Raw genomic sequence first — 27,943 nt, 5'->3', positions numbered from 1 at the left:
TGCGCGCGTAGCAATATGACACTGTGGTAAACACAGTGCTGCTAGCGTCCTTCGCCCTCCTAAGTGCTACAAGATGGATTTTTATTATTTTTTATACAAAATAAGAGAATTGTATAGGATTCTTGATGATAAAATTAAATATTACAAACAAATATAAAAATAAATTAATAAATATTTTTATACATCGAGAACAATTGGAGGGGGTGCTGCAGTTCCGTAGTGACTATGCACGAGCCGCCCCTGATGCGGAGGTAGCCAGGTGTTTCTCAAACCCGGAAACTCAGATTTTTCATCCCAAATCGCAAACTACTTGAAAATATACTAATAAAAAAAATTGTATTTTTTCAAGACCGGTTAAATTTTTATTCTGACTGTCAGACCTACTTGTATTTATAATGATACTAACAACTGTGCACTTACATGATATTATTGTTAAGATTGATGACGCAATGGGCTGCTGTAAGAACATGACGCGAGGAAATCAGGGATCCTCCGCATTGAAAGAACAGAGTCTGCTGTAGATTATGAGGACGAATCACCTGATACAGCCCCACCTATAAAATAGAGAACTCGTGAGAGATTTCCAAATATCAGACGTTATTAATTTACGACTATTTTGCAATGCCGTTCTTTAAAAGGAAAAAAATAAATAAATAACAATAACAATAATAATAATAATAATAATAATAATAATAATAAATATTGGATACACTTACTATCCATGGATACTTTCGGTTTGGGGCAGGTGATCCAAAACCAATAAATCCTGGATTAAAAGACACTCCACATTCTGAAAGAAAGCATAGAGATGTGAGGCAAAAATATTTATTCTAATATATGAATAGGATGAATTGAAACAGGAAATTGAAATATAACAAAAACTCGTACAATAATAAAGCTATGAAGTGAAGAGATTGAAAATTCAGTTTGCAATTTTAAATGTTACATTTTTTAAATATATTAATAGATTTCAGCTTTGCTCTATATCAAAAAAAAATAATAATAATAATAAAATAAAATAAAATAAAGTAAAACGAACCAGGCAAGACACGTGTCAATTTTCTCTCTGCAACAATCAAATCAGGACTTTGCTAACTAAAATTAGCTTTTAATATCATTGCATGTAAAATAGTAGCAATAAAACCAGTAATGCAACTATAATGGATTTTTGCGCTTTTTTTTTATTTTTATTTTATTCAATTTTTTTTTCTTCTAGTTTCAAAAGTAAAAGTTTTTATTTATTTGATATAAAATATTCATTATTTCTTTACATAGCAATTTGCATTGATAAATCAAAAGATTTTACACCTTATCATGATTTGTATTGTTGATTTTCAAAGTTTCATTTTAGTTTATTTTGGGTCATGTGATACCACAGAACTGATAGCAACAAATAGCATGTTCCAACACGCATACAGTAAAAAAACAGTTGCTGAGAGGGGACATCCCTCTCAGCAACTGTTTTTAATATCTACTTAAATGAAATAATAATAATATGGAGTAAACATTTACATCAAGGAATTAAACTTTCTCCTACAGTTTACTTAAACACTCTCCTCTTTGCTGATGACCAAATAATAATTACAAATTCTGAAGATAACTTACAGAAAGCTATTTTAGATCTAAATGAGATATACAAAGATTACGGTATGATAATATCAAACGGAAAAATCAAAAACTATGGCCTTTAAAGGACAAGATCCAGCAAGAACTAAAATAGAAATAGATAACAAGATCTTAGAACAGGTGAATTCATTTAACTACCTAGGATGTATGATCACATATGAAAATTAAAAAGATATAAACCTAAAAATTATAAAATATTTAAAAATAACAGGTGTAATTAACTCTATATTTAAACCAAACCTGGTTCAAAAACAAACCAGGCTAAAAGTATACAATACATTAGCCCTACCGGTCTTAATGTATGGAAGCGAAATCTGGACAATAAAACAAAAAGACAAACAAAGATTAATAACAGCTGAAATTCAGTGTATGAGGAAAACTGCAAAGTATACTCTTTTTGATCTCAAAAGAAACGAAGAAATTATGAAAGAATTAAACCAAGAATCAGTAATAGAAAACATTAAAAAATATAAAAATAAATGGATGGAACACGTTCAAAGAATGAAAACCGAAAGATTACCAAAACAAGCCTTAAAGTACAAGCCATTAGGAAAAAGAAAAGCAGGACGTCCTCTTAAACAATGACTTCTAAAGCCGGAACAGGCCATGCTAGGCCTAAATCCTTGATACGCATGATGATGATGATGATGATGATGCTAACATTTATATTTAGACTCATCGATAAAATTTTTGTTGTCATTATCTTAATTTAATATATATTTATGAGAATAGGCCACAATTTATAACTGCTAAAGCAGTTTGTAATTTATAGATAAGCGCCTTCTAAAACTCGGGAAATAAGAAATACCTTTTCATTTTTAAATAATAAAACAAAATTCTATTTTAAAGCCTTTTATTTTTAATTGAGTTGGCTCGATTTCCCCATCCCTTAACTTTTAGATATTATTGGTAGGCCTCTCTATCTTCACTTTTGCGTATCATGGTAATTAACTTAAGTTCCTGATCCTGACTAGGAATGCAATCAATGCCTGCGTATGTGTCGTTCTAAAGTCGTGTTTTTTTTTTTTTTTTTTTAAACTCGAGTTCCATCTTAGAGGTAGAAAAAATCTTCCTGCGTGTGCCAATGATCACTTTTTTCAGGAATTGGAAGCCATTAATCTGGTACTCTCATCCTTTGTATTTCTAAATATATTGTTGCATTAAAATATTATTTCGAAGCTAATGATTAATCTTATTTATGAACTTCGTTTTAAAACTCAATAAAACTGAAATAATTTTAACTGTTCTTCACTGCACTGTTAAAAATAATCCTAATTTTATCTAAATTATTAAAGTAGTGTTCATTACCTCCAGTCCATACTTGTCTTTTTCGTATGCGATGGTGGGAAAAGTTGTTTGGTACTTGCAAATCATTAATGCCGTCAACGTCCGAAATACTTGGGTCAGGATCGTGTAGATGAAAAGCGTCCACATTCACTGAAAGAAAAAATAACTCCGCTTATATAAAGTTCTTGGATATATTTACAGAACTAGAAGGTGGGTAAAGAGAGAGAGCGATAGTGGAGATTTTCCTGCCTAACATAGGAGATGAAAAATATTGTGAATGTTTAGTTAATTGGCAAATATAAACCCTATATTACCGAATTAAAATTAATTAAATGATACTTAAAATAAAATATTTAAAAATATAACGTAAATTATTATTAATAAACATGAAATAAAAAAAAACATAATAATAATTTTTAAATTTAAAGTTTAAAATTTTTAGAACATTTCTTAGAATAAGAGATATTTCAAATAATAATATTATTATTACATAAAAATTTACCTCAATATTCACCAGTCGTTGCACCTTAAAATTAATCTACATACATGCAGATGACAATTGACAATTGACATTTATGTCTTTAAGGGTGAAGCCAGATGCTTTTCATATTCCCCGCTATCTGTTGTGGTTACAGTGAGGGTAAAATTTACGAGCAGTTTTGCTTGCCCTGAATGGGCATGGAGATTATGCATCGTTATAGGAGGCTAATATAGCTTTTGGTCTTCTATGTTTGAATATGTCCGTTGCCTTGTATGCTGCAGCTTGCTGAACCAAATCGTTGGGGTGTGTGGACGTCTTTAGGAAAATCTTGGATGCTAAGGATTGCAGAAAAGAGAAAATATAGGGAATATTTGTGTCTCTGTGGAGTTGATTGTTTCTAACATACCACGGGGTGTTCAGAATCATTCTCAAGCACTTGTTCTGCATTCGCTGTATTTTGATAATGTTAGCATTAGAGGTGTGGCTCCAGGCCGGAGAGGCATAGGTGATTATAGGACGAATCGACATCTGGTATAGCTGCAATTTGATTCTGTTGCTGAGCTTGCTATTTCTATTAATTAGCGGATAGATGTGAGCTATGGCTTCAGATGCCTTTGTGCACGCAGATTTGATGTGTTTGTTGAAAGATAGCTTTTTGTCGAGAATTACACCCAAGTAATTTGTTTCTGTCTGCCAGGGAATTTTAGTATTGAATAGTAACACATCTCCTGCAGGAGACATTGGCCTTTTTGAGAAAAGAACGACTGAGCTTTTCTGGGGGTTGACTTCCAATCTCGACTTGGAGAACCAACCATCCAGCTTTGGAAGGTTTTCTTGAAGCTTTCTGGTAACGAAGTGGGGTCGGAGAGATCTGGTTAGTATGGCCGTGTCGTCCGCATGCACGGCCAAAATGGAAGTTATCGGATTGTGTGGGATGTCTCACATGTATACAGAAAACAGCAATGGAGCCAGTAGAGATCCCTGCGGCACTCCAGCAGAGATATGGCGCTGGGACGATGTAGAACCGTTGATTTTAACTTGCATTGATTACATGCAGACCTTATAGTCCTTATAAGGACTGGCTTAAAGGGGCGAAGCAAGAATGCTTTTCATCTTCCCCGTTATCTGTAGAGGACAGTGTATGGATAAGGTGTTATTCAGCTATTAAAGCTCTGATCATGGCAGGAGGGTAACAGCAATAGCCGAGCCTCAATTAGAACTTCATTGGCTACAGCATTGCCATCCATTACCCTCCAAGGGTATTGGATGGAATGAATCAATCACCGCATCTCAAGGTCGATTGATCCTTCGTCACTCCCCACCCCTACATGCAGACCTTTCTCATTGTCTGATGTAATACTGCAGATATTAAATATGTACAGTGGTGTATTTTGTAATCATGACATTAGTTAATCTCACGCTTAGTATTTTGACCATCTAATCAGGTTGATTGTCTGTTTTTTTATATATCGTTATTGCTTCTTTTATTTCTTCCAATTTTATTGGTTCTATATCAGTGCTGATTTCTTCATAGTATTTTTTTATTAAAATTGGTTCATACTATAAATTCTTATAATGTTCTATCCACTGTTTAACTTAATTGTTAAACTTTAATTGTTTAACCCGGGCTTCTTTTAGATAAACTGTTAATTATGATTAATATAATCTTCTAATACTGTCTTAATTTTGTAATAGATATATTTTGTATGCTTGTTCTATTTCTTGTTTATTCTTACATATTTCTCTGAACACTAAACAGGATGGGCGAAAGGACATTTCCATGCTTCAATCCGCTAGAGTACCAAACGTTTCATGTCTAATTCCATTAGCTAATAGCATGCTTCTGCTGTTGTGCAAATTTCGACTAAATTTATTATTTTATGTAATATTTTGAATTCATTTGAAGGACTACTGTTCAGATCACTACAATTTTTTTTTTTTTACTGTAGTACAGTACATGTGTTGCATTAATAGGACAATGGTGTAAACTTTAAGTGGAAAATATGAAAAATATTTTAAAATTTTCATGATATTCATCAATTAAGCGAATCCAGCGCCATCTATCGGTATCCATGGACATTGCAATATTAAATTCATGTATGCATTGTACTGCTGTGTTCTGTTGCTACCGGTATCTGAAATTACGAACTAACCAACGAAAAATGGTGAAATAAGCACGACTTGCTCAAGTTTATAGCATGCTTGTGTTTAAACTCGAAAATTAGTCGAAACTACATATTACTGCTATAGGCATGAATCCATGTTTTCATATGAGGATTTTTTACCCGATGTGTGCAGATTTCCGGTATTTTGTTTTACTCTGAACAAGAAAATTTTAGACATTTCCTCTCACAGTGCCATCCTACGACAAAATAGCACAATCTCTGACACTGTTAATACTCCCCAATGCCTCCCTGAATGATATTTATTAATCTATAAATAGAATAGAAAAGCTGATTATAATCTAAATGTTCTCCTAATTTTTTTTCTTAATAATCATCATGGCAAATGTGGTGGGTTTATTTCTTTGAATGCTACCTCGAAATTCACCTGTGTTTTCTTCACCAAACGATAAGATTTTCTTCAGTATCATGTCATATAAAAATTTCTAACTTGTAAACAGAAATGATCTCTTTATAATTTTTCCCATTTCACTCTTGTTTCATTTTTATATATCGGTATGATTAGTGATTCTTTCCATTATATATAAAACTGTCGACTCTAATTTAGAAGAGCGTCAACACCAGATAGACTGGAATCTTACTACTAATATCCATAAATGCGCTGACGAACTAGAAAGACGCATCTTAGAATCAAAAGAAATAGTTCTGGATCCCTCACACATGAACAGTAATCTAAGCTATAGCTTCCATGACTCACACAACGCAGTGATTCAGTTCTGGAGCTCTCGAGGTAGTTGCCACTCGCTAACGCCTCACGCTAGACCAACCACGCGAACACCAGTTCAAATTTGACTGTTGTTATTCCTAACTTGTTTATTTATATGAGAAGTCTATGTTTTATCTTGCTATTTTTTCCAGTTTTTATGTAATTTATACACCTGAAGAAGTCGGCGTTACTACGAAACTAGTTGAGTTTAATTAAAGCTTTTATTTATATTATCTCGGTGTTCCTAGTCAGTAAAATTATGATTTAAATATATATATATATATATATATATACTGCATAGAAAAACACAAATACTTACCTGCTATACAGTAACTTAAGAATACCCATCTTAATAAACTTCTTACGAGCATGGTTAATCCACTGTTGAAGTTTCCTACGTGGTGTAAACATGACGTTCGTGTAAATCTCACTGGATTTCAATAAATATATAAAGAAAAACAGCAAAGCAACTGATAAAATGTTTTTATGCATTACTAGTTAAGCATATCTTAATGAGGAGACAGGAAAGTAATACATTATTTAGATTTAAATATTTTGTCAGGGAAGTATGAAATTCTATGCACCAAAAACTTGAGAGGCGTAAGTAGTTTTAGAGCAGTATTTCTCAACCTTTTTTGGATCACGCCCCACCTCAACGTCTCAAATATTTTGATGCCCCCCTCTAGCATAATAGTCAGCCAAATTTTGAAAAAGCATAACATAAATATGTACATGTACATTTTCTAATTGCTCCCCAAAATATTCAAATTGCCCCACGTTGAGAAACACTGTTTTAGAGGAAACTTAAAAATATTACTGACAGGCGAAACTAATGAGTTAAAATAAGGGTTAAAAGTTTAATGTCTAAATTTGCAAATGACGTCAAAGGGTGTAGGGTAGTTTACTTAACAACGGGGATCAAAGGCTATTGCTTCGGGCTGATTTAAATACGATATTGCTATGGTGTGAGAAGTATCAATTAACATTTGACACATTGAAAATATAAAGTGTTTCATCTACGTAGCAAAAAAATCAAAACGGTACAAGATCAAAAGGATTTGAGAATAAAAGTTCAATCCTATATGAAATTTTCTACACAATTTAGTAAGGCTTAGTCAGGATTTACAGGAAATATGTACTAGGGAGCATAGGTGTAGCTATACTGATTGGAAGGTTGTATTTGCCGGTGATTATGTTCCTGTTTCAGAACTGGGTTTAGGCGACTCTGATAAGGCCCCCTCTTATAGTGTTCTTTACTCTTCTTTGTTTACCCTGACAAGCTATGATATGTGCAGCATGTGTACATAAAGTCCTCATTTGCAGCAAGGATGATCGCACTTTTTTTTGGTGCTGTATTTTTGTTCTACAATTATCCATTAAATATCGATCTATGTGACACAACATCTTGTTATTCATGGGGTTTTTAACATAGCATTTTGAAAGTATCCTTCACTTTCATATGAGATTAAACGCTTGACCTTTTAAACGCTTTTGGGCAGAATTTAGATACTGATTTGAATTCACTTCAGGGAATTTACTTTCCACAGTGTACACATTGTTGAATCACACTCAAAGACTACACGGCATATGATGAGATACTGAAGGTTTAAAATACAAAGATGAAGTACCAATACAGCCTTCACTGATGACTCATATAAATTCGTTACGATCCCTATTATCTGCTTGATGAAAGTCTAATGCCTTTCATCAAGCAGATAATCTTAGAAATTTTCATCAAGCACGTAGAAAGAACTGTAGAAAGCGGGCTAAAAAGTCATGGAATCCTTTAAGCTTTCTATTATAATAAATTTAGTTTTTTATTTATTTTATATAGCATATACAATAAGTAATACAGTTTTATTTTATGCAACTTACACTCTCGAAAGGTAGTTGGTCGCTAGTAAAGTAGCACAAATGCTGTGGGGAGATAGGCTAAGGGTTAGAGAGTAGGAAAGAACAGTTCTAAAAACCAAACAGAACTTTTTTAAGTCACTCTAAGCCCACCCCACCCCAACAATAAACATTTCAGTTGAACTTTCAACTGATTTGTCAAAAACAGTCATCAAATGTAAGCAATCGTATAAAACTTTATTTCTTACTCGAGATGATTGATATTAAGATGCTTAAAAAAGGTTCCAAGCATCCTTAACTCTGATAGTAATGGGAGAATCTATGCAGTATACTGTTCATATGTAACAATACTAGTGGGATGACTCTCCCCCCCCCCTGGCGCCTACGGCACCCCCCCCCGAGTTCCGGGCTTGATCGACAATGAGTTTGATTGTTGTAATCCTGAAGCAATAACAATAAGCAATAAATTGTTGTCTCATTCTTTGAAAAAAGGTTGAGCAAAATTATGGAAGACAAAGTGGGGAAGAACAAGCTGGATTCAGACCAAATAGAGTATCAGGATCACATTTTCACTTTACTACAAATAGCTGAGAAATCGTGGGAATATGACAAGGATCTGTACTTAAGATTTGTAGATTTGGAAAAGACATACAAAAGGGTGTCCGGTGAAAACTTTTCAAAACACTACGGTTTATGAGGTGAATGGAACATTATACTAGGCAGCAGATAGTCTATATTTAAATTGTAAGTCAGCAGTTAGAACTAAAGGAAATATAGGAAGGTGGTTTGATGTAAAAGCAGGAATAAGACAAGAATGCACATTGTGGTTTTTTTATACGTACTGTATCTGGTCAACACACGAAAGGCCACACAACCCATAGCACACTAGTGCCGGGTGTGGGCAAGAGATATAGAAGAAAGGGATCTGTTCACATTTTTCTTGAACAGCTGAATGTTGTAATCTTTGGGAAAGGCAGTGGGGAAGACTGTTCCAAAGGTTGTCAACTGTTATTCATCATCTCTATGGATCGCATTATGATATTAGAATAGAAGAAATCAAATTTAGCTCTTGGTTTTTGTAGAAGATATTGTATTCCTAAACACATTGAAAACAAGTCTCCGGGATTCTCTAAATGAATTGAATAACAGCTGTAACAAATTTGGCATGAAAATCACCAATTAAAAGAACCAGAAAATAGCCAGGAAAGAACTAGAAAACTTCAGCTGCATTCTGAGTGGAAAACTTATAGAATTTTGAATAAATTTATATGGAATAAGAGAGAAATTAGCCAGAACACTAAACTAGCTGTATACAAGACAGTGTTCAAACATCTGAAGTTACAGATCTGAGTTTGGTTAAAAATAAAGCAATTGATCAGAGCTTAGAGACCATAACTAAGATTTCCAAGAAATATTAAGGAAATAAAAAAATGGCATCAATGGCAAAATCATACAGAATCAGGTGTTTGATGTTAGTTATTTACTGACTACAAATACATCACTTGTTATATGGCACGATGTACCTTGCTCATGGGGATGTCCGTTACTTCTTTCCAAGCAGCGTATATACCCTGCAGAAATTCTTAGCTAATATAAAAAAAGTGGTGGATGTTAAGGAAACTAATTAGAAAGATAAATAATATCTAACTTTTTTTTTAGGTCTTGATGTAATCCGACTGTATTTTTGAAAAGCAATGATGTAGTGTAGAATTACAAAATTTACAATAAAAAAAAAAAAGAAAGAAAGAAAGATGGAAGGAAGATAAAAAAAAATAGCGCATTAGTGTCGTTGGTAAGTTCAATAATTTACGAACTCTGTTTTAGAAACCAGATCTCACACACACACGAACGTGATCTATTTTTGATGTGGGTTATCATTAAAAATAAATAAATAAAAATATAATTTTATATATAAACATTCCTGAAAAATTTGGAAAGTAATCTAACTTAAATTTTAATCTAATGTAAGTTCACAGAAGTACTTTTAAGTACTTCTTAAATGTATACTATCGTAAACTGTTGTATCCAAATAATGTAATAAAGTATACTATTGTTGTACACTTTCAGAAGCATACAAAAGATATCCAGAATAAAAGATGTGTGCTTATGACTCACTTAACATTGCATATATTTACGACTAAGACTTGCAATAGTTTATACATCGAAATCACGTTTGTCATCAACTTTAAATTACAAGCGTGATTAATAATTATGACACTGAGTTTAAATATACTTAATATCCTTAAAATAAAGTACTATTTTCTGCAGTGATTATTTTCTGAAATTATTAATTGTTTATTTAACTGTGTTCCGAAGCCAATCGTAAATCTGTCATCCTATTTGGTTTTGTCTTTCAGAGGCGCCATCTGGCGTACTAATTGTAAAAAAGAGTAGATTTAAGATGCTAATATTTAAATATACATAATATCTTGAATATTAAGAAATAACTTCTATAGTAATTATTCCGATATTTTAATATTTTAACGATGTTGCAAAACTAAGCGTAAATCTGTCGTCTGATTTGTTTAGTATTTCACGGCGCCATCTAACGATCAGAGCATAAAGTACATTTAGCATGTCGACATTGCGAATATTGTATGTAAATATTCTATTAATAATCTTCCACTTATTTATTCTAGACATTATATGAAATAATTTGTACAGGAAATAATAATTTGGTTACTAATTGTAAAAAGATTAGATTTAAAATGTTAATATTTAAATATACGTAATATCTTGAAAATGAATTTAACGATGTTGCAAAACTAAGCGTAAATCTGTCGTCTGATTTGTTCTGTATTTCACGGGCGCCATCTAACGTGCTTATTTCATAAAGTACATTTAGCATGTTGATATCCCGAAAATTGTTTGTAAATATTTTATTAATAATCTTCCACTTATTTTATTCTAGACATTATAAGAAATAATTTGTTAATCAATTACTTAGATGCAAATCATTGTTAAAAGAGTAGGAAAACACTAAGAATTACTGTATATTAACTGAAATGCAACAAAACTCTCTGACTTACCTGACAGCTCTCACACTAGCAAATGACTGTTGCCCTTCGTTTCCCTCTGCGTTCTCGGAATATATTGCAACAGGGCGCCTCAGGGCTAACGTGAGAGGAGTACAAGTACTTAGAATGGAAGGACGAATCAAGCTGAGAATAAACTCTGAAGGAAACTCGTCATGATTTCTTCCTCACTTGCTACGAAGAATATTTCCTGCGTTACAAGAATTGAAAGAAAGACGCACATTAGTCCCAAGTCTGGTTATCACTTGTGTGGGGCATCACACACCTTTTCCTCAGAGAAAATGTCGTCTTACTGATAAAGTGGCAGATATTAAAGATATCTTTTGAAAGGCTGACAAGAAACAATCTCAATAACTGAAAGTCTGTTTATTAAAATAAATAAAGAAATTTTTGTTCTGACATGTTTTTTTTTCTTCCTTCACATGAATAGTCGACCGTTTATCTAGACACCAAACAATGTTGAAAGAATCAGTTAAATAAATGCTCAAAACTGAACAACAATAGAAAAAAAAAAAACAAGTTTTCCTCAGTGGTAGCCAAATATTAGTTTAATCATAGAGATTTATTGCTAATTGCAGTCTTTCTATCTATATACACTTTTCTATTCTCGCCTTTGAAGTCACGCACATGTTTAAAAATGGACATATCTATTGAAAACTGTTGGGAAGTACTGAATTCTACATAAAATTCGAGAAATTAAAATAAATTCGAAATTTTTTCAATAGTATTAGAAAATCATAAATTTTCTACCATATTTTATCATTCTTTACAAATTATCTGATATAATTTAATACAGTTAAGAAACAATGCCTATAAACCTAATTTTATTAATGATAACAGATCTATTTATTCTATGGATTCAGTTTGTGTGGATGATTATATGAAGATTATGCAGTCCTTTTTAGGACTTCCAGGGTAACAAATGGCAATGCTGTAGCCAATGAAGTTTTAACTGAGGCTCGGCTATTGCCGTTACCCAGCCATGACTAGAGCTTTTTAGCTCAACAACAGTCCATCCACACACAGATTTTCTTCATTCAGATGACGGGATAAAGAGTCAAGGACTCAGTCCATCGCCCAGTTCTTTTAAGAACTTTAAGTGTGGATGATTACCCGTGTGGTGGCCGGGATAAGAATGGCCCCAGTGTAGTCCATGCATGTCGTACGAGGCGACTAAAATGGGTAGGTAATGGATGGGAGGGTAATGGATGGCAATGAAGTTCTAACTGAGGCATGGCTATTGCTGTTATCCTCCTGCCATGATCAGAGCTTTATATAGCTCAATAGCACCTTATCCTTACACTGTCCTCTAGAGATAACGGGGAAGATAAAAAGCATCCTTGCTTCGCCCCTTTAAGCCAGTCCTTATAAGGACTGTGTGAATGATAAATCCTAAAAAAGGATACATCGTGTAAGTGTAACATGGTTTTTTTTTTTTTAATTCACGGGATGTATTAAAACCAATAAATAAAAGTCGTTGATCTTTTATTTAGTTACTCCAAAGTCTGGAGTAACTTAAAGAAATACAAAAGTTTGTGGTCAATGGATGATGAATAATCCTTCAACTTTATACAAGATATCGAGTCATTGCTTGATTGGGCGAAGGTGACAGGCAGTGCTTGCTCTCGTATTATTAAATAAACTATCTGCTTATTTCCCGGGGAAAAAAAAAAAGAAGTATATTTCGTTTTTTTTTTAATTAATAAAATTTAAAAACTATGATACATTAAACAGAACTGTTAAGCCTAGCAGCTGTTTCGGTAATATTTCTCACATAAAAATTAGTGCAAAAGAAAATGAATATTCAAAATCCTATACTTAATTGCTTAGCATTATTTAATGTTCTTTTTTAAATTTTAAACTTATTCAATACACTGGCATGCCACTTAATGAAGATCACCTGTCTCCTATTTGGCGAATGCTGCAAATGCATTACAATGAAATATATTTTTATTATCAAAAATCATCCAATACATTTTAAGTATCAAATGTAATCGACCATGTGGGGAACGTGCTAAACGTGTTGTAATCAACGTTTCCATGGATACTGAAATTATAATACGAAGCAGCTTTTTCTAGCGTTAATAATGCATGTATATTGATATTAGAATGTGTGATATTTGTTCATTATTATTAAAAATGCATTATTATTACGCAGAAAGATAACTACAGGTGTTATAAAAAGTGAAATAAAATTAATATCAGATTAGCTTATCTAGCATAAGAAAGAAAATTTTGAAAATTCAAAGAAAATAAAATGAATTTTATTGCTATACCTTTCAGTTATCAAGATAATAAATAGTAATAATCTATTGTCAGGATGTATTTCGTTAGTTTCAGTTGAAATTCGTTAGTTTTTGAAGTATCATAGCAAAATTAATATTCTGGTATCAGCAAAATACTGAAAATACTCCTTTTCAAGGAAGGCGAAGAGGATTTTTGTGGATTGCTGACTATTGCATGATTGGTGTCATTTGTGATTTTACAATTCCAGGAAGATAAAAAAATAAAGTGAAATGAAGAAATATCAAGTAGAGGGCCGTTATGCAATACAATGTGTATGTGGGTGGATGTGGGGGGTGATTTTGTCAAAGTTTTCTTGAAACGATTTACTATTATTGTCGCCTGTCAGAAGAATAATTATAGAAATGAAGAGAAAACCTTTGTAAATTATTGAAGATTTTTACGAACCCTCCTAAATTTATACTTATAAGAGGATAATTCGCATATATTTCTTAATCTCTATAAAATGCAGATTTTATAGATTAATGCTGGTTTCAGACATTCAAATTTTTACGTTGGACTGAAAACAAATTTGATTGATAGGTTTAATTCTAATCTAGCCTTCACAAGTTAATCCAGGAATTTGCTGTCCGTCGTATAAATAGGATCTTTAAATACAATCTTGATGGCCAAGTTAGTCGAGTGGAATTACGTAGGAGAATTTTTGTAAACCGGTATGAGAATACTAAGCAGTGGAGCCGGATGCTTTTATGGGTATAACATCGTCTGTATAAAGTAAACCGCTGCTTGATATATCCGATTATGATATCTCTTACTTTCTTTATAATGCGATCTATATAAATGAAGAATAAGATTGGAGATAATGTGTACTTTGTCTTACACTTGATTCAACATAACCATCTTCCTTTAGTTCTTTCAATCCTAACTGTTGAGTTACAGCTTAAACACCGACTATGAAAAGCCTTTTGGGGCACCTTATGTGCTTTTTCCAAATCTACTAAATTTAAATATCGATCCTTGTTATATTTCCATGATTTGTGAACTATTTGTCATAAAGTGTAAATGTGATGTTAACAAAATCTTTGAAAATGTTTTCAAAGGTTTTGAAAATATTTTTAAATCTTAGTGAATAAACATACACCATATAAAACATATATGGTATATGTTTATATCACTTACATGCAAAGCCAAAAAAAAACCATAGTAAATAAATGCAATTTGTGTTGTGTGTTTGTGTTTGGGCACCCTAAACACAAAGGGATGCGTGATTATAAAGAAACAGTCAAATGAGAAAAAGGGCATTCATGCTTTGTCCCTGTAAGAAACACTCAAACCTCAAGCTGAAAGAATTCAAGAGAAGTCAGAGCATCGCGATCTACATCGCCAAAGAAGCAGCCGTGATTTTGACATCAAATTTCAAAATAAATCAAACAGTAAATCTCGCCCTTCACCAGAATCCAAAGGTCAATTTTCTTCAATAATCTTGACTTCACATGGAAGCCTCACTCGAACACATTCTCAAAATGGTTTTTCGTTTGCATTACAACAAAATATAAAATAAAAGATTTCGATAAAAGATATTACAGATAACTTGATGATAGTCACCAATCTAAAGTAATGGTCCCCAAATCGTGGACCTCCTGGTTTCGGATGCATCAACTTAGCACTCACGAAAGAGGCGAGTTTAATAACAATACTGAAAAACACAGCAGTAAATTCAGAAAAAATAGCCAGAATATAAAGCTGGCTCTAATAACCACCTATGCCAAAAATGAAGGACTCGGTCAAAATATATAAAATATAAATAGAAAGAATTAAACACAGCCAAGTCCATTAAAATAGGCTAACCAGCTTAAATACGGAAGCAAAACGACCAAGTTAAAACGCACACACAGGAATATAAGAAATGAACAAAATGCAGCACCTGGGATCAGCAACAACAAATCCTTTGGAAATAAGTCAAATATTCTCCTCCTATTACAGAGAGCTGCAACACATCTAAACAAAAAGAAATAGGAGATATATACAACTCCCTCAGATACAACAGACAGATAGCGATGAATTGAAAAGAGAAATCAAGGATGAAGTAAGGAAGGTAATTTCTTTACTGAAAGAAGAAACCCAGGCTCTAATGGACTGGTTGCTACTTTGTATAAAACATTAAAAAACGTCTTTGTACCCTTCCTAACTCAGGTCTATGAACACTCAATGGTGAACTCACGTCCTAACAGAAAATACAGAGCATAACCCTAATTTCGAAACGAAATATTCGCATGCCTTTTGAGTCAACAAGTGGACGCTTTTTCCCTTATTAAATACTGATAACAAAATACTAGCCAAAATAATTACCAACAAAATGAGCCCAATATTAAATCAGTAATAAACTCAAACAAACCTAGGCTATTCTAGGTAGATACATTTCTCAATCAACCAAATTACTCAGGAATATTTTTCAATACACCTAGATTCAATGCAACACTGGTTTCTTCTCAGAACAAAGCAATTGACGGAGTCAACCATTTCCTCTCGACCCTAACAGCACACAATTAGGTCCTTACTTCCTCTTACGATAAACTGCCTGTACAACCAGCAGAACCTGTATTAATGGTAACCTGTCTGACAACATTCATATAACACAAGGTATAGCACAAGGTAGTTTTACATTTAGCAGTTTTATATGTAATAGAAATTTAAAAACCTTGCAAAAATGGTCAGGGAGAACCCGTCATCACAATCCTAGACATCCCATTTAAAAATCATCAGGGAATAACATGTTTTAGTGCAAAATAAAAAAATATAAATAATACATTTTGTATTTGGGAAACTCTTGTTGTATTTAGTGATTCCTAACGAATTACTGATTTTGAATGAACAGTAGCGCCTAGCGCCATCTGTGAGTGAGAGATGGCTCTACTGTTCCTGCCAACAGATGGCGTCTGAGTTCTTCCTTGGTGCTAAGAGTATTTCGTTCTTTTACCATATTTTTCAAAAAAAAAATAAAAATCAGCTAACGCATTTTTATTCCCGTATACGGGGAGTAGGCGAGGCCATTTAGCCTCATCTAACTTTTGGAGACTGAGTGGGCAGTTCAATCTCCACTGGTACCAATCAGAGATAGATGGCCCAAGGCTATCACTAATTAAGCGGTACTCAGTGAAGAGAGATGGCTCAAATGTGCCGCCATCTCGTGGTCCCTAACACTAACACAATATATTTAATGTCTGAAATAATGTGGGTTCTACGGTCGATTTTCTTGAGTTTGCAGGACGAAAAACCCGAGTTTCCGGGAGGAAAAACCTGCTTGCCCGTGCCAGAGATCGACTAACTCGGGAACCGGTCGAAAAAAGGCTTAGAAAAATTTCCTCTAGTCGCCGACTAGACTGGAAACCAAGTCTTCCTTCGTGCGGCCAAGCGCCGTGGTTGGCAAACGCCACATCCACTGAGCTACACAGGCTTATATTTTAAATAAATGCCCTCGTTTTTTTTTATATGATGACAACAGAAGTATCAACGAAAAACGATACAAAATGTGCGCATAATGGATTCCCAAAGTAAGCAAATCTGATAGTAAGTTGAAATGTTGGCGTAGTGAGAAAAAAATTGGTGCAAAGCTGAGCTGCATACTAAAACTAGAGAGATGGTAACTGGGTTGAATGAACTTTCACACGATACTTCTATTGCACAACTAGAGATTGCATCGAAAGTAATATAGACAAGAGCCAACTGTAACTGTTAATGAATGTTTGACAGGCATATTCCAAGCTAGTCTGGCCGACATTAGGAATTAGCTGTGTGTGTGTGTGTGTGTGTGTGTGTGTGTGTGTGTGTGTGTGTGTGTGTGTGTGTGTGTGTGTGTGTGTGTGTGTGTGTGTGTGTGTGTGTGTGTGTGTGTGTGTGTGTGTGTGTGTGTGTGTGATAGCGAACCAGTCCCCAGTCAAATATTATCTTTGAAAGAGCAAACTGCTGGCTCCAACAGCTAGTGACATCTGATTATATGGTTTGCTGATGACACTTTCATTATAGTTCCCAGCCTCTTTGAAGATATTGGTCGCCAAACACACGAGGAAATACACCCTCTGTCCAAAAAGAAACCGAACGTTTCGAAACTAGACGAACGTAGTGGCGCCACCTGTTGTATCTTTTTGTTGTCGAAAGCAGAAACCTTCGTTAGTGTTGTGTCAACTGTTTGTGATATTTGTTTCATTAGAAGCTGAGTTATAGTGTCAAGAATGACTGCGTTTTGACGAACGGTCGGAAAATGAGTTTCAAACAGAGAGCTGCGATTGACTTTTGTGTTAAACTTGGTAAACGTTTTACCAAAATGCATTAAATGCTTCAAAAAGCATACGGTGATGAATGCTTATCTCGTACTCACGTTTACAAGTGGTTTAAGCGATTTCAAAGTTCTCGTGAGACGCTTGAGGACGACGAAAAGTCGGGCCGTCCAAAAACTGGACAGAAACATCCAAAAACTGCATGATATCATCAAAGAAAACCCGAAATCGTCCGTGAGATTGATTGAAGATGAATTAGGGATTCCAAAATCAACTGTGCACAACATTTTGACCGACAGTTTGGGCCTTCGTAAATTGAATTCGCGATTTCGTCTCCACAAGTTGACCGATGACCAAAAAATGAATCGAATTGAACACTGCAAGGCCCTCATTAAAACCGAACCGTAAGGACTCAGACTTTCTTGATACGATCATTACTGGTGACGAAACGTGGTGTTTTGAGTATGAGCCCGAAACAAAGCGCCAGAGTGCTGAATGGAGACCACCAGAAGAAGGGCATTCGAAAAAAAAAGTCGCTTGGAGACGTCAAAAGAAAAGACAATGCTGATTTGTTTCTACTATTCTAAGGGCATTATCAACAAAGAATTCGTTCTGCCTAATCCAACGGTCAATAGTGAGTTTTTTCTTGAAGTTTTGAAGTGATTGATAGCGAGAATTCATCGAGTAAGGCATGAATATCGTGACGACCGACCGTTCGTCAAAACTCACTGTCACTCATGGCACTATAATTCAGCTTCTAATGAAACAAATGTCACAACAGTTGATACAACACTAATGAAGGTTGCCGCTTTCGACAACAAACAGATACAACAGGTGGCGCCACAAGTTTCTTCTATTTTCCAAACATTCGGTTTCATTTTGGACAGAGGGTAGAGATCTTCTATTTCTCCCAGAAGTTCCAAACTTTTATTGGTGAACATTAAACTGGGAAGACCGCACAAATAATCATGTGGTGTCAGCCCAACATCCATTAAAATACGAATTTAGTAAACGTCCCACCATATAGAAATAAATAAACAGACTGCGTAAAATACAAAAAGGTAGAGATGCATATTATGAATGATTAGTGGCTAGATATGAATAACCGCAGAAACTGGGAGGGGGGAGTATAAGAGATGCAAATTGAAGTATATAAGAAATTGTTCTTAAATTTCTGGTCGAGTAATTGAGAAGCTTTGTTCATCATTATTAACTGAAGAACTAAATAAAGCTACATTAAAGTTTTAGTAATTCCTAGCGATTAAATGTCTACTTATTTAGTAATTTTAATGCAAATGTAAATTATTGTTTCTATTTTAAGTCAAGTGTGTAGTAGCTCAGTGGAAGTGGCGTTTATGCTCCTCAGCGCTAGACCGCCAGAAGAATGACCTAGCTTCGATTCTGGTCGCCGATGGGATAAATGTTTTTTAAGCCTTTCTGCGATCGGTTGCCTATTTAGTCGATCTCTGGGAGGAGAAAGCTAGATTATTTTCTCCCGAAAATTCGAGTCTTTCGTCCCGTAAGAAAATTGATCGTAGAACCCATACTATTTCAGACGTTGAATATATTGTGTTCGGTTTAAGGACCACAAGATGGCGACACTAGTTAGCTGTTTCTTCACTGAATGCCACTTAAAATTGGCCAGCTCTCTCTGATTGGCTACCTGAGGAGATTGAACTCTCTACTTAGTCTCCAAAGGTTAGATAGGACTAAAACGGCGTCACCTACTAATATGAAGGAAAAAGGTGTTAGTCGATTTTTTTTTTTAAGTATAGGTCCATTACAGTAGCAAACCTTTTTAAAGTGTTACCTTTAAGTGTTGATGGATCACTCGAACATTTTTTCTAATGCGAAAATGTCTGATACCAAATAAGATGACACCCAAATAGACGCTCCTAAACTCCCCCATTCCATCCAGTGTACTGTGTAAGTACTGTCCACGTGTGAGGTACAAAATCTTACATTGACAGAGTACTCGAATAAAGTAGGTGCTGCTAAATTGGTAGAAAAATCAAAACAGGGCAAGTTGTTCAATATGACACACAGTTAAATGATCAGAAACGAACAAAGAAAAAGACACCTATGCGTCACTCTCTCAGATATCTTGGAAATGTTAAGAGCAACAGCCTAGTTTCCTCAAAATGTTTCTATGGCAGGTATCGATAAGCGTGTCATATAAAATCTTTTATACCAAAATCGACCGTAGAACCCTCACTATTTCAGACCTTAAATATATATTGTCTTCGCTCATTAATACTTTGTAATTTTTTAACTACTTACATGAATGTTTCCTAATATTTTTTTCGGGAGTAAGTTTTTCACTGAGTTAACCCACTTCCGCTCTTACGTTTTGTGTCCCCATGGCCACTGCCTTAAACTGCATATTGATTTCGTGAATCATTAGTTTTATAGCTAAGGTCCTTTCTTCCCCCCCCCCCTCCATCCATTTCGTTTTTTTTAATGTAATCATTCTGACAACATTTCGCTGCGAATCTCATCATAAAGACAGGTTTCAGAAGAGCGTGCAACTTACGTCATACGTTTACTAAATTTTACAAAGGAAGCTTATTCTTTTCTTTTAAATCCTCTAGAAACAATGCGATTTTCTAGCCCTTTAATGTAGCAAATTTCTTTAACACCCCCCCCTTAATCCTCGTCAGCTTTTGACACAGCCTTCTACTTCAAAACCGTTGCAACAGATATGGCTTTACAAGCCTAATATCGTATCGCCCATGCCCTTTGGATTAAAAGATCTGGATGCGAATCCCGTCGAAGATGCGGAAGATCTTTAGAAGGTTTTTCAACTGATGGCGAATTAGCCAGTTTCATACAGCAAATGAAGATCTTCTCCGGATTTTTCTCTCACAAAACAGACAACCCTATTCGAAGAACACACGCATTTATTATTATTATTATTAAAAGAGACCTCCAGAGAGTCAGAGACTCATCAAGGGAGGGCATACTACACATACCAGCTATCATACTCATTCTTGAATTCATTCAAACTGCTTGCACTCACAACATCCAACAGCAATCCATTCCAATCACGCACCACCCTCTGAGAGAAAAATCCACCCCTCATCCCCTTCTTAGCAGCATTCATTCTCAGCTTCCGAGGATGCTCTCTAGTACTTTTCCCTATCCTCCGTAAAATCAAAAATTCCACCAACTGATATCACGTAATGACCTTCAGACGTTTTTAAGTCTCAATCATACAATCCCTTTTTTTTTTCTTACTTGCTAGTGGTTAAAGTCTACAAATTCTCAATCTGTCTTCATAATCAGTATTCCACAATCATGATATTTTTAACACTCTCCTTTGAATTCTCTCCATCCGAATCACAACGGAAACCAGGAGATCAGACCTGCGTGCCCAAAAGTCCAGGTGAGGTCTTAACAAGGCCTCGCAAAGAAACAAAACAAATAACACACGTAATTACATGTGAAAATTCGTTTTAGCATTGCAATTATCTTTTGAGTTGTGTTTGCAATTTTTGCTACAAGCCTGCAAGAGCCCTCGAAATATATACGAAAGTGGATATCTAATCACACCAAAGTGCTTGACTGAACTGAAATCCAATTTCCCATGCCCACAATTCCAGCCTATTCCAATCATTCTACAAGTACTGCATATCAGCCGCATTTCTGAATACCCTACCTATCTCCATCATCAGAAAAATAGCCGTACTTCGCCTGTCAAATCCTTCCCAATGTCATTAACATACCGAGTGAATAACAACGGACCAAGGACTGATTCCTTGAGGAATACCACTGTTACTTTAAATCTTTCAAACTCACATCCCCGTATACCACTTTTTGATATTTGTCAGTGACCCATCGTCATCTTATCCATGCCAACATTTTATAATGCTGTTCCATATTCTCCAAATTATTCAACAATCTTCCATGTTGTATTCTGTCAAAAGCCTTAGCAAAATCTAAAAGTATCATGGTGTATCCATTCCCCTTGTCTAATTCATCCCGTCCAGTTTGTTCAATGCTGGAAAAGAGATCCGTTAGATTTGTGAACACGAACATTCAGGTAAGTCACCTAGAAAGATCACCACTATTTGGATGGCTGAAATGCAGAAAGTTATCCTCAGGGAGCGGAAGGTGAAAAGTTTACAGTTCTTTTCGGAATTTGTGGAATCTAAGTATATCAGACGGATGGTACTGAAAGGGATGTAGGGAACTCCAAAGCTACAAGAGACCAAAAGCAGAAGAATCTCACAAAGGCATGGGTTCCTTCTTGTAGCGAATTATGCAATGATTAGATTCGTCACGAGAATAGTAAGGGTAAATTGTCGTTGGTGTATCTGCTGTTTCGGTTTCTGTCAAGAGGACGAGATCAATATAGACGAAACCCGTTGGTTGGAAAAACCCGAGTTCGAATCGTGGGAGAACCTTGCGAGATTGATGATTGAATCTGTGTGTGAAAAGTACACATCCTCTGATGATATTTCACAAATATCAGTGGATACATTTTTTTCTTTGCACCACTTTCCAGATTGCAAGGTTCCCTCTTACTGTTAGCAGACTCTATAAATGAAGGCTGACAAACTTTTTTTATTAAAATCCATTGTGAGGTTTATTCCTGCAATTAGTATTGAATGAGATTGCTGATATTGAATCATTCTCTATCTGAACAATCGGATTCCAGTCTACATTCAGACAGCGTTGAAAATTACATTCTGTTTGAATTTTGAGTATCTTGTGCATACTTTCACGCGAAATTTCTTATTGTATTCATTTTTATGAGCTTTTTTTTATAGGTCTTTTTGTCATTATTTTATTTTGTATTATTGATAGAATATTCAAAATCGCAGGTAAACAGCGACCACTGTCCGCGTACAAGATGAGATAATAAAGTTCCGAGATTGATTTTATTTCCACTCCTGTAGAAATAGTGCATCAATAGGGCATGTTGAAAAAATTCTAAGAGGCTGAAATCTACCTCTTTATGTATAACTGATTGATTTTCTTTCTTTGACTAAGAAGACGTTTGCTTTCATTTTTCTATGGCCATAGTTGGTTATAGTTACTAATACTGACAACTCCATAAGTCTTCTCTTTCGCGTGTAGTTGAAAGATCGGTGTGTGCTCAATATTTGAAAATAAAATCAGATATTTTATAATACAAATTCATCAGTGGACGAAGCAAACAGAGAAAAGAGAAGAAAAAGGGCTCGTCCAGGATTTGAACCCGGACCTCTCGCACCCAAAGCGAGAATCATATCCCTAGACCAATTAGTAAAGGAATATATATTTAATTTGAATGATTAATTAGCTATGACTATAACGAAAACTCATAAAACTCATTTATAATTGCTCAGCCATGAATAGGAAGAAAATTGCTTCGTGTGTGTGTGTGTGTGTGTGTGTGTGTACGTGCGTGCGTGCGTGCAACATTATTGTTTTCATTGATCTAGCGATATTGACGCACAGAGCACCGAGATGATTAGCAAATTGCTGAGACATCAAATTTTAGTTAAATTCAAAATTTTTGTGAAATAAAAAAGCTTCGGAAGTATTTCAAATTCTAGATGAACAATTAAACAGAGAGAGAGAGAGAGAGAGAGAGAGAGAGAGAGAGTTTATATTTCCTATTTGAGATGTGTTAATCTTTATAACGTACAAAAAAACTAGTAATGACAACGTTATAGGAATAACAATAATGACAAGTGCGACACCTGGTGTGTGTGTGTGTGTGCTTCATATGTGTAAAGATTTGTTTGATTGTTGAATGATCACTGATGAACTAAAATATTAATAGCAAGACAATAATATTATTTTTTTTCTGTAAATCTGGTAGAATGGCTGTGCAAAGATGCATTCAAAATATTTCACCGAAAGGCATACGTTTTGAGGAAGGGAAGATGAAGAAGAAGAAGATGATGATGATGATAGTTATAATTCTCGAATATTGACTTTTCACCGAATGTGGTTTTAACTTTTTTTAATTCACAAATTAAACAAATAAAAAACATTTTGTAAAACGTAGACAGATTATTGCTGTCATTTGTAAGTGTACATTTTATTATTTTAATTTGATTTCATGGAATATATTCTCCACACCAGAGCGATTTCATGCGTACGAAAGGATAAAAGAAATCTGACACTTATGTATCCATTCCACGTCGTAGTACAAAAATAATACGATAATCCTTTTTACTGCTTCATTGCCGTTCATTTTCACCGCTGTTTAAACAGAATGACTAATTTTGTAAAGGCAAACATTACGTCGCTTGAAAGCGGTACATCGTAATTCGACCTTCGACCCTGATTTCATACGTACAAACATCCTCCTTTTTCTCAGAGAAAAGGGAAAACAATTAAAAAGAAAAATGACAAAGATCGAGACGTGAGAGGTCAAACATGCAAGTCATTATCTTAGGTCGTAAGATGATTCGTGTCCTAAATTTCCATTTTTTTTTTTTAATATTACGAAAGAATATATACAGATTAATTGGATATAAGTGAACCTGCCATTTTATGTTCGATCTTCTCTGGCTGAAAACCTTTAAACTTCTGTTGTATAAAACAGATTTAGAGTATTGTTGTATATAAACAGATTTACAGATTATTTATTATTATTTATTAGAGTATTATTCGTCTCACGTAAAAAAAGAATTAACTTAAGGCACACGAGATGGCGCAAACAGGTTTTCGAAATCTCATGCGAAGTTGAGTTTTGCAAAACCAGCAGATTACGAACATTTAATTTCATTGGCTGATTTGGTTTGTTGTACTCTCTATGACTGCGTTGCTGGTTTAATGGAAAAGAAAAAATTTATCTTTGCAGGAAATAGAATAACTTATACTTAGTTGTGAAGGTCAAGATATAGTTCCTCCCGTCCTTATAGTATTATAATGCTGTTGTTTTTTTTTTTTTTAATACCAGCATTATGATAAGCTACGTATGAAAGGAAACCGGTTCTACATGCTAAAGACAACCCAAAATAATTATATCGATATGCTTGGAGTAAAAGAAAGAATTAATATGAAAGAATAACTCCACTGAATTCATATGGTGCCAGGAAGATGCATAAGAGGCGGTTCCACTAATGAGTCTCCATTTTGCTAAAGCTGTCAACCTGGTGTGTGCAATATTGAGCTCACCGCTACCTCTTCACTGTATGAGGAAATACTGGAGCTGTTGCACAAACCGAATACGAAAATCTGCAATGGGAACTGATGGGATAAAAGACGGATGTTAAAGAGAGTTTAGCTGAACTGGCTATTCCTATGACCCGGATATATCATTTAAGTCTCAGAACAGGAAAGATTCTACAGGAGTGGAAAGAATGTATGGTAATCCCATTGCACAAGGGTGGCGCAAAGACCCATGTATCTAACTACAGAAAATCTCTTTGCAATGAACATCATGGGTTTACTAAGGAACTGTCATATTTTAGCAACTTGTTTACATTCTATGACTAAGTTAGACAAGAGGAATGGATTAGTGTAATACTTTTGGATTTGGCTAAGGCTTTTGACTGTAAATAGCATGGAAGACTGTTGCATAAATTGGGGAATATGGGTTCGGATACAAAATATTAGCGTGGGTAAGAGGATGGCTGACTGACAGATATCAAAAAGTCATATGGGAGGGGTGAATCTGCAAGATTCAAGGTGACCAGTGGTGTGCCTCAAGAATCAGTCCTTGGTCCATTGTTATTCAATCTGTATATTAATGACATTGGGAAGGATTTGACGTGTGACAGAGAACTATTTGCTGGTGATGTAAAGATAGGTAGGGTAATCAAGAATGTGGGCGATATGCAGTACTTACAGAATGATTTGAATAGGCCGGAATTGTGGGCATGGGAAAATGGATGTCAGTTCAATGTTAGTAAATGTAAAGTCATTCACTTCACCGTGATTAGATATCCAATGTCGTATTATTCTGGTAATATTATGCCTAGAAGAAACTGATCAGGCTAGGGATCTTGGAATGTTGGTTGATAGGAAGTTGAAGTTTAATGGCCAAGTAGCAAAGATTATAAATACGACTCATATGATAATTGCAATGCTGAAACGAACATTCACATGTAAAGATAAGGATGCCATTTTTCCACTTTACAAGGCCTTGATAAGACCTCACTTGGACTATTGTGCGCAGGTCTGGTCTCCTAGTTTCTGTTGTGATTCTGATATATTGGAGAGAGTACAAAGGACAGTGTTAAAAATGATACCATGATTGTGGAACACTGATTATGAAGACAGATTGAGAATTTGTGGACAGGAGACACTAGCAAACAGGAGAAAGAGGGGTGGTATGATTGAGACATACAAACTTCTGAAAGGGCCATACAGGAATTCAGTTGATGGAATATTTGGAGGGTAGGAAAAGGATAAGAGGACATCCTTGGAAGCTGAGAATGAATGCCGTCAAGAAAGGAGTGAGATCTAGATTTTTCTTTCATAAAGTAGTGCATGTGTGAATAGAACAGATTGCCATTAGATGTTGTGAGTGCAAGCAGTGTGGATGAATTCAAGAATAAGTATGATAGCTGGTGTGTGTAGTATGTGACCTCTCTCGGTGAGTCCCTGACTCCCTGGAGGTCTCTCTTAATACTACTACTACTACTAATAATAATAATAATAATAATAATAATACTCCTTCATGATTTGCAAAACCGAATACAAAAGTCAAGGTACACAGTTATTTTATGAAGCTCTCGTGTGAGGACAAAAATATTTCTATAGACTGTTATTTCAAATAAGCTTCTCAAATTGTTTCCTCTGTTGTTGTTATGACCAGCTGTCATACCAATTTCTTGAACTCGCATTAAATCCGTCGGACGTCTTCAAAAATGTGTCGCCATTTACATTTTGCCGCGATGATCTAGCAAAAAAAAAAAAAAAAAAAATCACTTTTCCTATTGGCTGGTCAAGATCTAAGGAATTAAGCATGCTGTACATTGTCAATTTCTAGTGGCTGAATCATCTAAGCGTGTTCAGTGACACCTACCGGCCATTGTATGCAGATGTTATGAAGTAGGCAATTTTAGTGATTAAACAATCAATCAAGTTTTCAGTAGAAAACTTTTATCTTACCCAGGAGTGTTTGTTCCACTACGGAGAAATAGATTTCATAAGGACGGGTAATGTCCTTGAGTAGTGTCTTGTTCTTTCTTCTAAATATAGCGCTGTGACTTATCATTCGCTGAAGAGGTCCAATAACTAGTTTTTACAAAAGGTTGATGAAACTGACCTTGAAATTGAAATTGGATGGCCTTCACAAGACACAACTAAATCGCGAAGCAACAGGTGAATAAATTCAGTTATATATATATATATATATATATATATATATAACTGAATATACAATATATAATACATTACAATTGTGAATAACAGATACGAGTTAATAATATTTTTAAATAATAATAATAATTTTTTTAATAAATAATATTTTTCCAATAATAAATTCCAAGGTATCCTATTGTTTCAACCTGAGTGATTGTAGTGGTTTTGCTGTTCTGTGTGTTTTTTATGTTGGAAACTGGATGTCGGATGATTATATATTTGTTATCAACTGGTCGAGTCAGTGGGTTTCTGAATATCATTAATTTTGTCTTTTCTGAGTTTAGGTGTATGGAGTTTTTCGTGAGCCAGTCTATGATCAGATTTAAGTCATGTGGCTTATTTGTTTGGGCTATGCTTGCGTTATTGTGGGTGGATATTATTGCTGTATCGTCTGCGTATTGGAATATCTTACCTTTGAGTGGTAACGTAACTGATTAATATCTAATATCGTGCGTGCGTGTAAGTGTTGAATAGAGTTGGGGAGAGTACAGCTCCCTGTGGCACTCCACAGGTTACTGGTAGCTCTCTGCTTCGGTTGGACCCGATACGTGTGATATGCTTTCTATTTTGAAGGTAGTTTGTAAACCACCTGTGAAGAGGCCCGTCTATTCCAACATGCCTCAGCTTTTCTAACAAGGTTTGATGTGTAAGTGTATCGAATGCTTTAGTTACATCTATAAAGACTACCATGGCAATTTTGTTTTTGTCTAAAGCGATATTAATTACGTCTGTAAAGTCTTCCAAGAGAGATGTTGTTCCCTTATTTTTCTGAAAACCATATTGTGTTTTGGAGATAATATGAAAGATCTTTGTATATGCTGTGAGTTTCTTCAGTATGATCCGTTCCATAATTTGATTGATAATTGGTAATGTTGCTATAGGTCTGTAATTGCTGATTAAATTTCTTTTTCCATGTTTCTATATGGGTGTGATTATGGCGGTCT

General features: G+C 34.7%; 1 protein-coding gene across 1 annotated transcript in view; it reads right to left on the bottom strand.

Annotated features, from left to right (window-relative positions):
* Positions 1–11,243, bottom strand: part of LOC150098378 (venom protease-like) — a 30,725-nt gene extending 19,482 nt beyond the window's left edge. Inside the window, exons 1-5 of the mRNA XM_090405195.1 lie at positions 11,164–11,243; positions 6,603–6,677; positions 2,935–3,063; positions 717–790; positions 421–554 (exon numbers count right to left, since the gene is read on the bottom strand). Coding sequence (XP_090261321.1) covers positions 421–554; positions 717–790; positions 2,935–3,063; positions 6,603–6,654 — 389 coding nt within the window. The 5' untranslated portion in view covers positions 6,655–6,677; positions 11,164–11,243. The remainder of the gene's footprint in view (positions 1–420; positions 555–716; positions 791–2,934; positions 3,064–6,602; positions 6,678–11,163) is intronic.
* Between the last annotated feature and the right edge of the window lie 16,700 nt (positions 11,244–27,943).

The sequence above is a fragment of the Typopeltis vanoorti genome, chromosome 15 (assembly GCF_054136105.1).
Source record: "Typopeltis vanoorti isolate ZY-2024b chromosome 15, IOZ_Tvanoo_1.0, whole genome shotgun sequence".
Lineage (NCBI taxonomy): Eukaryota > Metazoa > Arthropoda > Arachnida > Uropygi > Thelyphonidae > Typopeltis > Typopeltis vanoorti.
This window is presented reverse-complemented; position numbering and strand designations above follow the sequence as displayed.